We start from the raw sequence: 12,217 nt of genomic DNA, 5'->3' as shown, positions 1-12,217 counted from the left end.
TGAAAAACCCCTTTTTTTTTTTTTTTTTTTTTTTTTTTTTTTTTTTTTTTTTTTTTTTTTTTCTTTTTTTTTTTTTTTTTTTTTTGAGACAGAGTCCCTCTCTGTTGCCCAGGCTGGAGTGCGATGGCACAGTCTCGGCTCACTAAAACCTCCGCCTCCCAGGCTTAAGCAATTTTCCTGCCTCAGCCTCCCGAGTAGCTGGATTACAGGCACATACCACCACACCTGGCTAATTTTTGTATTTTTAATAGAGATGGGGTTTCACCATGTTAGCCAGGCTGGTCTCAAACTCCTGACCTCAGGTGATCCACCCACCTTGGCCTCCCAAAGTGCTGGGATTACAGGCATGAGCCACCATGTCCGGCTGATTCTGACAACTTTGACACAAAGGAGGTGGCAGAGCTGAGGGCAGACCCAGTTTGGGAGATTCCAAAACCTGGCTCTCTCTGCAGTGCCATCCTTGAGCTTGGACAGTCACCTCCTTTACCTCCTTGTACCACAGAAGCACCTATTGAGAGACTAGAATCCGATTTTAAAACACGTGGCCTGAGAGAGACTTTGGAAACTGATTGGTGTTCAAGACCTGGCTGACAGGTGGGAAGGTGACTTGGAGAGAGAATCTCATGCAGGTACATGTGTGACGTCTCGTGTAGTAAGACCAGGGACCTGCTGGCCAAAGCCCCCTCCCCGGCCCCTAGAACTGGAATCCAGAACCAAAGGAGGGCACGTGTCTTGAGTGCACAGGACCAGACCACCAGGGTGCAGAAGGGCCCAGATGGAGTCCTGGTAGCTCAGCTGCTCAAAGAAGACTTAGGGAAGAAGGTCCATCTTCAGACCTCAAGGCTGCAAGGAGGACATAAATATATATATATACGTATATATATGTATAATTTTTTTTTTTTTGAGACAGAGTTTCGCTTTGTCACCCAGGCTGGACTGCAGTGGCACGATCTCGGCTTACTGCAACCTCTGCCTCCCAGGTTCAAGCGATTCTCCTGCCTCAGCCTCCGGAGTAGCTGTCATGCACCACCATGCCAGCTAATTTTTTGTATTTTTTGTAGAGACGGGGTTTCACCGTATTAGCCAGGATGGTCTCGATCTCCTGACCTCATCGTGATCCACCCGCCTCAGCCTCCCAAAGTGCTGGGATTACAGGCATGAGCCACTATGCCCAGATTTTTTTTTTTTTTTTTTTTTTGAGACAGAATCTTGCTCTGTCGCCCAGGCTAGCATGCAATGGCATGATTTTGGCTCACTGTAACCTCCACCTCCAGGGTTCAAGTGATTCTCCTGCCTCAGCCTCCCTAGTAGCTGGGACTACACCATATCCGACTAATTTTTGTATTTTTAGTAGAGACAGGGTTTCACCATGTTGGCCAGGGTAGTCTCCAACTCCTAACCTCAGGTGATCCACCCGCCTCGGCCTCCCAAAGTGCTGGGATTACAGGCATGAGTCACCATGCCCGGCCAGGGCATGAACATACTAGATGGCAGAGCTAGGATGGGACGGTGGGCTAACCTCCTGGTGGCAGGGACCGTGTCTTTCTTGTCCCTTGCTGTAGTCCCCATGCAGCCTCAGTTTCTCCATCCATGAAATGGGAATAATAACAGTTGATCCTGGCTCCAAGGCCACCAGGGGGGAACATTTCTTCTGGAGGAACTTGAGAGAGGGGCCCACCCACTTTTACTGTCGGTGCGCCCACCCCAGGCTTGCCACAGGGGAGCCTCTGTTGGATTCTCCAATGTGTGAAACACAACACGTGTTGCTTCTGATGGGCCCGACACCCATCCTGCCATGGGCACTAACTGGCCATGTGGCCTTGGGACAGTCCCTGAGAATCGGTGCACAGAGAGGGGCCGTGGCCATGACAGCCTAATCCCATTTGGTGCTAGAGTCACCATGAGTACCCTGGGCTCCCCCAGCGTCACGGTCCTATCTCAGGAACCTACTTCTGCCGTGCAATCACCCTGGCAGCGGTCCCCAAGCCTTGGTGTGCCCCTGTGACTGTGCGTGGATTTTTTCTGTGCCTCATAGGGCAGTGGTGTCACCCTCCTCGCCCATCCCAGGGAAGGGATGGGACGGGCCCGGATGGCAGAGACTGTGGGGACAGAGCCAGGAACTCCCCATGGCTTTCCGTGCCCAGCACGTTGCCAGGCCTCTTCCCGGGTGTCCAGGACTGACCAGGCTGCTCTGTGCAGAAGGGACTTTCGGGTCTGCTTTGAGGGAACACCAGGCTTCACCACCAGGGGGCAGAAGTGCCCCTCCAGAGCAAGCAGTGCCCGGGGAAAGTGGGCAGCTGAGGGCAGCAGCTGAGGGCAGCGCCCCGGGCACAGTGGGCGAGATGGAGGCTGTCTCTCTCTCCCCACCAGCCCGCAGGGCTGCAGTCCCAGCTCCGCCATTTGCTGACTCTGACCTCGGACATACGCCTTGGCCTCCCTGGGCCTCTGTTTCTCTGTCTGTAAGATGGGACTGGTCTCCCGCTTGGCAGCCTTGTGGGGACGAGATGGGGCAGTATGTTTAATGGCCGCCCCTGTACCATGCCTCTAGTACCCCTCCCTGGGCCCCGAACTGACCCCTTCAGGGGTATGCCGTCTCCCCTTGGTTGGCCTGTGTCCCAGAGATCATGATGTTACTTGTAGTTCTAATGGACTAGAGCTCAGAGTCCCGGGTTCATGAGCCGCCTTGACTTACCGGTCTGTTCCTGTCCCTGGGGATGGGAACTGAGTCCAGCTGGGGCTGAGCCAGGCTTAGGGGTTGCAGGCCCTTCAGAAGGGTGGTTCTGAGGATATCAGGGTTCCCCCTCCATGACCAGGGTCCTCTACCAGCTCCAGACACCCCGCTGGCCAGGGGGAGTTTGACATGAGTTTGGGTGCTGGGGAGGAGAGGACATCTGGCCTGGCAACTTCCTGGAGCGGGGGCCACTCTGGTGACTTTGGGGATGTGTGAATGAGTCTGGAGCAGGAATGGCTCTGGTGGCTTTGAGGATGTATGAATGAGTCTGGAGCGGGGGTGGCTCTGGCAGCTTGGGGGATGTGTGACTGAGTCCCTTTGTCTCTTATTTCCTTAACAGGGGCATTTCCCTTCCCTGGTCTCAGACTCTAATGAGCCCTGCACAGGGCACCCCTCCACAATACAATTGCTGGGTCCCCCAGCCCCCTCATCAGACCCAGAAAGCCCCATAAGTGAGAGGAAGGCCTGGTGGGCACCTGGAGCCCTCGTGCCTGCTGGCAGGGGCAGTGCCCGGGTAGGAGCTGTCATGTGAGACTCAGGCCCAGCAAGACTATCATCTGATGCTTCAGGGCGGCCAGAATCCAGGTTTCTGTGTCAGTCTCTCCGTTGTAAAATGTTGGCCGCATGCAGTTTGGTTTTTTTTTTTCCTCCGACGCTGCAGGCCACATAGAACACACTTAGGGGCTGGACTCGGCCCTTTGTCCCCCAGTTGCCCCCTGCTCTGAGGGTTTGTGACAGCTCTGTCCCCTCTTGGCCTCTGCCTGGGGTTTCTGGCCCCAAGGGCAGCCCGCAGCTGTGCCCTCTCTACCTGTCATGGCCCAAACCCGGAGCAGTGGCACCTTTTCCTGAGCCTCCACTGTTCTGGCACTGGGCTCTTGGGTGTAGACAGATTTTACACATCTGTGGCTGGGGCCAGGGAGCAGTGATAGCTAATTCCTTAACGCTGACTAGAGATGCCTTTTCTAAAGATATCTTTAAAATTCCTCAGCCATCCCCACCTCCGGAATTTCTGTCTGGCCGCTTCTCCCAGATGCCTGCGGCATTCCCAGCCCCCCCCCCCCCCCCCCCCCCCCCACCCGTTTCCCTCCTCCTGCCTCCCACCTCGGGCTGCTGATTTCTCTCTGATTTCTTATCCCAAGCAGTCAGGCCTCCCTCCCTCTCTGGGGCTGGCCTCTCCTGCCAGCCAGGCCCTGCCAGCGGTCAGCAAGCGTGGGACCAGGCTGTGCTGAGCCCACAAAGCCAGCCCTCTCCCGAGAGCCTGCCTCCGGCGTGGGAAACCATTTCATCCCGTCTGGATCCCCGACGGTTCTGCTTTGCTGCATTTACACCAGTAGCCGTGACAGAGATTCTTCCTTACATCTGTCCAGCCTGGCCACTTTTATGAGGCATTTTCACCAATGTGGTCCAATGTAATCCCTTTATTTCTTATGAGATAAATGTTCATCCGTCCATTAAACCAAGTATCTATGAAGCACCCACTCCGTGCGCTAGGCACGGGGACTGTAGCAGTGAACAAGTTGTTACGGTTCTTGCCCTCCTGGCTTACGGCATAGGATGGAAAAAAAGTCATCAGGTGACAGAGGACGACCCCTGAGCCTAATTGAGAGTGAAGGCGGTCAGAGACAGGGGCAACTAACTTCCCTGAAAGACATTCTAGGGCAAGGGAGGGACCCGCAGCTGGAGGGCAAGCAGGTCTCAAAGGCCCCTTCGAAGAGTCAAGGATCTGGGCTTTATCCTCTGTTTTAATTCTTTTCAGAGACAATTCAGTACACGCCTTAGTATTTTTATATGTTTTGTTGTTGTTGTTTTTGGTTTTTTTACAGCAATAAGGTAGGAAATCCATGTCTGGCTATGAAATTTGGTTTGGGATCTAAAAGATAGTGTTCCTGTAAGTTTGAGAGTGTGAGCTGGGCACAGTAGCTCATGCCTGTAATCCTAACACTATGGGTGGCCAAAGTGGGAGGATTGCTTGAGTCCAGGAGTTTGAGACCAGCCTGGGCAACATAGCAAGACCCTGTCTCTATTAAAAAAAATTTTTTTTAATTGGCCAGGGAGCCGGCTGTGGTGGTTCACACCTGTAATCCTAGCATTTCGGGAGGCCGAGGTGGGAGGATCACCTGAGGTCAGGAGTTCGAGATCAGCCTGGCCAACATGGTGAAACCTTGTCTCTACTAAAAATAAAAAAAAATAAAAAAACTAGCCAGGCATGGTGGCACGTGCCTGTAATCTCAGCAACTCAGGAGATTGAGGCAGGAGAATTGCTTGAACCCAGGAGGCAGAGGTTTGCAGTGAGCCATGATTGCACCATTGCACTCCAACCCGGGCGACAAGAGCGAAACTCCATCACACACACACAAAATTAGCCAGGCATGGTGGCACATGCCTTGTAGTCCCAGCTACTCAGGAGGCTACCATGGGAGGGTTGCCTGAACACAGGAGGTAGAGGCTGCGGTGACCACGATGGTGCCACTGCATTCAACCTGGGCCACAGAGTGAGATTCCGTCTCAAAAAGAAAAAGAAAACGTGTACAGCACTTGACGGTTAGTTTACAAAGCACCTGTTGCTGCCTGTGGGCCCCCAGCTGCCTGTGAGATGAACCGGTGCATTCCACTTGACTGACGAGCAAGTTTGTCTGTTTATGGCTCTGTCTCCCAAAGACAATGGTATTTATGTTTATGTCTGGAACACAGGAGGTGCCCAGGAGACACTGGTTGATTTGCACTAAACAAAGACTCTTCACGAGGCTCTCTTACATTTTATTTTTATTTTTATTATTTTTTGAGACAGAGTTTCGCTCTTGTTGCCCAGGCTGGAGCGCAATGGCGCAATCTCAGCTCTCTGCAACCTCCACCTCCCAGGTTCGAGCGATTCTCCTGCCTCAGCCTCTTGAGTAGCTGGGATTACGGGCATGCGCCACCACGCCCGGCTAATTTTTGTATTTTTAGTAGAGACGAGGTTTCTCCTTGTTGACCCAGCTGGTCATGAACTCCTGACCCCAGGTGATCCTCCCACCTCGGCCTCCCAAAGTGCTGGGATTACAGGCGTGAGCCACCACCTCTCTCTTACATTTTATATGGGGTCTTCTCAGCTCCTGGAGCTGTAGCTGTCACCCCCCTATCTGATGGAGGGGTCAGGTGAGCCTTGTGGGAACCCCAGAAGCTGGGGACTGGGAAGGGCCCCGTGCAAGGGGCTGGACGCTCCCTGTGGTGAGGCCCAACTTTGCCGTTTGTTGATTGCACAATGTTGGGCAAGTTATTTCACTCTGCGAGCCTCAATGTCCTCAACTGAAAAATGGGGAGAATAATAACCTCTGCCTCACGAAGTAGTTCATGTTAGTTCATGTGAGGAGATCAGACATCTAAAAGTGCTCGGCAAAGCAGGCAGGAAGCACCAGCTGTGCCCTGCCTTCACTGGGATCACTCTGCCCCCACCACAGAGACTTGGGAAGCTCTGCTTGGTTTTACCATCCAAGAGACCTGGGGGTGGGAAATAAGGAGCAAACCCTCTACTTCTTCAAGCCGCCAATCCAGCAAATCCTCCAGGCAGCCAGGCAATGCTGAAGTCCCCCTCCAAGGGGGTGTAGGCTGAGGCCGGGTGGGGTGGGTTCTTGGGCAGAGGTGCCTGGAGGGGACTGAAGGCCTCTACCCAAAGTCCTCATGAGAAGTGGGTGGGGGAGCCTGTGTTCAGGTGAGGGGTACGGAGGCACCTTTGTGGCACAGCCTTTGCGAGGAGGGACGTAAGGGAGAGACCGCCGGGGCCGGGGTCGCTGGACATCGTGTGGACGCGACCGCAGTGCCGGGCAGGGGGCGGGCGCTTGGGCTTGGGCCCTGCGCCCCGTGCGTGTTGGTTTCCTGTGGGTATGTGGGGCCCTCAGAAGAGGGGAGGAGGGCGAGCACGTCCCCAGAGACAGACCGAGCGGGACGTCGCGGCAGCTGCGGCCGCGGAGACGCCGGCTCCGCCTCTTGTACACGCCCCCTCGCCTGAGGCCCCGCCCCGCCCGCGATGCCCCGCCCCTCCCGTTCCGCCCCCGCCCCCGCCCCTGGGCCCGCCCCCGGGCCCGCCCCCGGCCTGCGTTTGCGCCGGGTCCGTGCTGGCCGCGCGCCTGGCGCTCCACGCTGAGTCGCTCCGTGCAATGATTAACCCGGCGGGGCGGCCGGCGCGGGACCCGAGACGGAGGCGCGGGGCCGGGGCGGGACCCCTCAGGGCCGCTCGGCTTCCTGCTCTCGCCCGAGTTTCCACGTAGAGGGCGCAGCGCCGGCCCGGGGCCCTTGGCGCGGCGTGGCGCAGGGCGCGGCGTGGGGCGCGCGTGGGCGCGGCGCAGGCGGCCCGGGTCACCATGAGGACTCTCCGCAGGTTGAAGTTCATGAGTTCGCCCAGCCTCAGTGACCTGGGCAAGAGAGAGCCGGCCGCCGCCGCGGACGAGCGGGGCACGCAGCAGCGCCGGGCCTGCACCAACGCCACCTGGAACAGGTAAGGCCGCGCCCTCCCGGCCAGCTGGAGGTCCCGGAGCGAGGGGAGAGGACCCTCGAGCCGTCCGCGGGCGAGGGGCCGTCCCGAGCCAGGAACCGTGCCGAAGGCGGCGCGGCGCTTCACAGTTTGCAAAGAACTTGCCCTGCCGGAGTGGTGCGGGCCTGGAGGAAAGTTCAGTGCAGCGTGGTTCCAGAACCCAGGAAAGGGAGCGAGGCCCGCCAGCGCCCGGGGCTGTCCCAGAAGCGCCCGGCGGGTGGGCGGCGGGGTGGGCCGGGAACCCGCGTGCCCGCCTCCCACCCGGGGTCTTTCCACGTCTCCACTCCGGTGGTCGTGACAACCCGGGAGGTTAACGGAGCAGGAAGTATTTTTCCCATTTTGCGGTTGAGCACAGGAGCCTCGGGGTTCAGTGGGTGGGTCGCGCAGGCTTCCTGTCTCTTTAAGGTCCCTTAGGCTTTCCCTGGAGAGGCCCCCTGTCCTCCAGCTGTCAGCAGGGGGTGCGGCAGCTGCGAGGCATTCTTTAGAGGACCCTCCTCCAGGGGTCATTCCCAGACAAGCAGGGGCCTGGGAAGCCCCTTCCCCCAGCTTTGTTTGAGGAGCAAGGCTGGGATCCGAAAAAGAAACGATTTATTTAGTGGAACTCGCCAGCGTCTCTGCTCCGAAGGAAAATGAGAGGCAGGAGAAAGTGAGGCAGGCTGATCGGGGGAGGCTGTGGACGCTGCCCCTCTCGCCCCCACACCTGGCAGTGAAATCTTGCCAGATGCTCCACCGGCTGTGGTCTTGGCCACCAGGAACCCGGCTGTCACTTGGACACACGTTGTTTTCAGTTCATTGAATGCATTGTGAGCCAGCGAGATCCTCTTCAAACGTGATCTCTTCTGTCTCTGAGTTGCAAACTGCTAGAGGGCTGGCAAGTGCCTGCCTCCGTTTCCCTGTCCTGTCAGTGGATATTCGCATTCCTCTCTGTGGGGGAGGGCTGGTGTGGAAACAGTGAAGGAAGGACTCCTGTTGGGAAATCTCACTGAGCCAGCGACTCCGCGGTGTCTTAAGAGCTGTGTTCTCCACCAGGCACGGCGGCTCACACCTGTAATCCTAGCACTTTGGGAGGCCAAGATGGGAAGATTACTTAAGCCAGGGAGGTCGAGGCTGCCATGAGCCATGATGCCACCACTGCACTCCAGCGTGGGTGACACAGCAAGACCCTATCAAAAAAAAAAAAGCAGTATTCTCCTTCTCCAGTATTGAGATGAAAGCCATCTCTTTCTCCTTGTTTCTCTGCTGTGATTTAGAGGAAAGAGGTAAATAGACTTATTTCAAATCCCAACTCTGCCCTTTCCCTACTCTGTGGTCTTGAGCAAGTCACTTAACCTCTGTGGTCCTCAATTTCCTTATCCATAAAATGGACCCATAATAGTACCCACCTGACAGGGCTGTTGTAGGGATGAAATTTGAACATGCAAAATAAAGCCCTCAACACAGGGCTTAACACATAGTAGATCCTCTGTACCTCACAACTCAAGCCGAGACTCACGCAGGGGATGGGTGTCGGGGTGTCCCTGTAGGGATGGCGTTTGGAGGACTCCACAGGAGTCAGCCAGCTCCTGAGCACCCACCGACAGCCACTTGGTGAGCTCCCTCCCACCCCCGAGTTGGGGTGTACTGCTGCGAGTCCCCAGACAGGTGGGGGCACTGGCTGTTTGCTGGCTCAGGGGGCTTAGACACTGCCATCACCCCACCTTGGGTGACCCTGGAGTGGGCTCAGAGTCTCAAGTGTCTTCTCAGAGGTCAGGGAGGCCTTGCAGGCAGAGGCTGCCTGAGTCCCGCCCCCAGATTTCGCTCAGCAGCCTGGCGGATTACAGAGGAATGCCAGCCCCTCCCCGCAGCACCTTCAGGGCTCCAGGTCTCCCAGCCCTTAGGCCTGCATCAGCTCCCGCTGCCCCGGGCAGCAGGGACACAGCCATTTCCTGCACTCCTCTTATGTGCCACGCCCCAGGCCAGACCCGTTCACCGCCCTTAACTGACTTTGCCACTCTCCTAGCCCAGTGAGGGAGGTATTACCAGCACCCCCCACCGAGAGAGGCAGAAGGGCAGAGAGAGCACCCAGGAGACCTGCCCGGTTCATCCATCGCCTGCGCAGGATGCAGCAGAGCCTGCGCCCCGGCTCTCCTCCCCAGCAGATGTGGGAGATGGAGCCAAGAGAAGGCAAAGTGCGGCCGGGCGCGGTGGCTCAAGCTTGTAATCCCAGCACTTTGGGAGGCCGAGACGGGCAGATCACGAGGTCAGGAGATCAAGACTATCCTGGCTAACACGGTGAAACCCCGTCTCTACTAAAAAAATACAAAAAACTAGCCGGGCGAGGTGGCGGGCGCCTGTAGTCCCAGCTACTCCGGAGGCTGAGGCAGGAGAATGGCGTAAACCCAGGAGGCGGAGCTTGCAGTGAGCTGAGATCCGGCCGCAGCACTCTAGCCTGGGCGACAGAGCCAGACTCCGTCTCAAAAAAAAAAAAACGAAGGCAAAGTGCCTTCCCCAGCCAAGTCCCTGAGTGGAAACCGCAGGGGGCAGGGCACCCCTTCTGGTCCCTGTCTGCCTGCCCCTGCTTCTAGCAGTGCTTCTAGCAGTGCTCCCTGCCCCCCAGGACAACAGGTCTGTGCAGGGTCAGGACAGGTGTGTCATTCTGCAGGGCCTGGCTTGCCAAGCCTTGTGCTTCTCATTGTGAGTCTAGTACACATCCCCTTTTATCTGTGTGACTGTATTAGCTTCCCAGAGCTGCTGTAACAAAGATCACAAACTTGGTGGCCCAAAACAGCAGAAATATGTTCCCTCACAGTTCTGGAGCCAGAAGCTGGAAGTCCAGGTGTCACTACCACCAGAGGCTCTAGGGGAGGAGCTTTCCCTGCTTCTTGCAGCTTCTGGTGGCTCCTTGGCTTGTGGCTGCATCACTCCGATATGTACCTCCCCATGGCTTTCATTTCCATGTCCAAGTCTCCCTCTCCTGTCTCTTTCTCTCTTTTTTTTTTTTTTTCTTTCTTGAGACGGAGTTTCGCTCTTATTGCCCGGGCTGGAGTGCAATGGTGCAATCTCAGCTCACTGCAGCCTCTGCATCCCGGGTTCAAGCAATTCTCCTGCCTCAGCCTCCAGAGTCACTGAGATTACAGGTGCCCACCACCACACCCCGCTAATTTTTTGTGCTTTTAGTAGAGACGGTGTTTCGCCATGTTGATCAGGCGGGTCTCAAACTCCTTACCTCAGATGATCCACCTGCCTCAGCCTCCCAAAGTGCTGGGATTACAGGTGTGAACCACTGTGCCTGGCCTCTTTTTTTTTTTTTTTGAGATAGAATCTTGCTCTGTCACCCAGGCTGGAGTGCAGTGGCACAATCTCAGCTCACTGCAACCTCCGCCTCCTGGGTTCAAGTGATTCTTCTGTCTCAGCCTCCCAAGTAGCTGAGATTACAGGTGTGCACCACCATGCCCAGCTAATTTTTGTCTTTGTTTTTGTTTTTTGAGATAAGAGTCTCACTCTGTCACCCAGGCTGGAGTGCAGTGGTGCAATCTTGGCTCATTGCATTCTCTGCCCGCGATTCTCCTGCCTTAGCCTCCCGAATAGCTGGGATTGTAGGTGCCCACCACCACGCCTAGCTAATTTTTGTATTTTTAGTAGAGACAGGGTTTCACCTTGTTGGCCAGGCTGGTCTCGAACTCCTGACCTCAGGTGGTCCGCCTGCCTCGGCCTCCAGAAGTGCTGGGATTGCAGGTGTGAGCCATCACACTGGGCTCCCTCTCCTTTCTCTTGTAAAAACACTAGTTATTGGATATAGGGCCCATCCTTAATTAAGGACCATGTCCAGATCCTTAATTAAATACTGCTGCAAAGAACCTATTTCCATAGTGTGAGGCTTGCTGTGTCATGAGAACTGAATCCAAGTCATTGATTGATTGATTCATTCATTCATTGACTGTGCTGGCACTGGGCTGCTCAGGACATCAATTCAGCAGAGAACAGCCTCCTGGAGCTTAGAGTTCCCAGAGGGAGGCATTGGTGAATAAACGAGGAGGCAAGCAAACGCAGGTGGGCTTGGTGCTGGGAAGAAGGCGAACCAGGGGCGCTGGAGTGCTGAGCATTTGCCTGGGGGTCTGCCTTCCTTTCTTTCCTCCATGGAGGTTGATTCTGTAGGCGTGCAGGAAATGTTTGGTTTTTCTCTTTTGAGAGAAGGTCTTGCTCTGTCACGTGGGCTGGAGTACAGTGGCACAATCATGGCTCAGGCAGCCTTGACTTCCCAGGCTCCAGCGATCCTCCCACCTCAGCCTCCCAAGTAGCTACAGGTGTGTGCCATCACACCGGCTAATTTTTTTTTTTTTTTTTTTTTTTTTTTTGTATTTTTGGTGAAGATAGGGTTTTGCCATATTGCCCGGGCTGATCTCGAACTCCTGAGCTCAAGCAGTCCACCTGCCTCGGTCTCCCAGAGTGCTGGGATTGTAGGCATAAGCCACTGCACTGGGCCCAGGAAGTGTTTGTAAGGGAGCTGTGGATGCCAGGCTGGCCTGCCGGCCGGGCCCCCCTTAGGCAACATAAACCAGGACTGTAGAGGTGGTTTCCTGAGTGCCCACTCCTTATGTATTGGTCCCACTTTGCCCCTAGCCTGTGACAGGTCTGCTGCTCATTGCAAAGGCTGCAGAGATGTGTCCCTATCAGACTCTCCCAGGCTGGTGGGGTGACAGATAAAGACATGAAGGCTGATGTGCCACACCCCTGGCACCCCCATCCTTATCCCCTTCCTTCCTTCCTCCCTCCTCAAGGGCCCCTGGTCCCTATTCCCTGCTAGCTGCCAGGCAGCTCCACTTCCCTCCGCCCTGGGTCTGGCCCCTGTGCCCCTGCAGGGCCTCTAGCCATGAAGGTCATGCTCTTGGGTTGTGGGGCCAAGTTGTGCTTTCACATCTTCCCACTGGAGGAGGAGGCGGGACGGGAGTGGCCACTGGGGCGTGCCCTGCAGGCAGAGCTGAAGTAGCCCTGGGGAGGGC

The 12,217-nt window shown here is 56.1% G+C and overlaps 1 protein-coding gene across 4 annotated transcripts in view; it reads left to right on the top strand.

Moving 5' to 3' along the window:
• Positions 1-12,217, top strand: part of PRR5 (proline rich 5) — a 64,709-nt gene that overhangs the window by 19,561 nt on the left and 32,931 nt on the right. Inside the window, exon 2 of one of the 4 annotated variants that reach the window (XM_025399922.1) lies at positions 7,086-7,202. The exons of 1 other annotated variant lie outside the window; for it this stretch is intronic. In XM_025399922.1, coding sequence (XP_025255707.1) covers positions 7,096-7,202 — 107 coding nt within the window. In that variant the 5' untranslated portion in view covers positions 7,086-7,095. Of the gene's footprint in view, positions 1-6,791; positions 7,203-12,217 lie in introns of those variants that run through there. 2 more of the 4 variants (XM_025399921.1, XM_025399924.1) reach the window with 2 other exon arrangements.

The sequence above is a fragment of the Theropithecus gelada genome, chromosome 10 (assembly GCF_003255815.1).
Source record: "Theropithecus gelada isolate Dixy chromosome 10, Tgel_1.0, whole genome shotgun sequence".
NCBI classification, from domain to species: Eukaryota; Metazoa; Chordata; class Mammalia; order Primates; family Cercopithecidae; genus Theropithecus; species Theropithecus gelada.
Note: the sequence above shows the minus strand (reverse complement) of the source record. Positions and strands in the feature narration are given on the sequence as shown.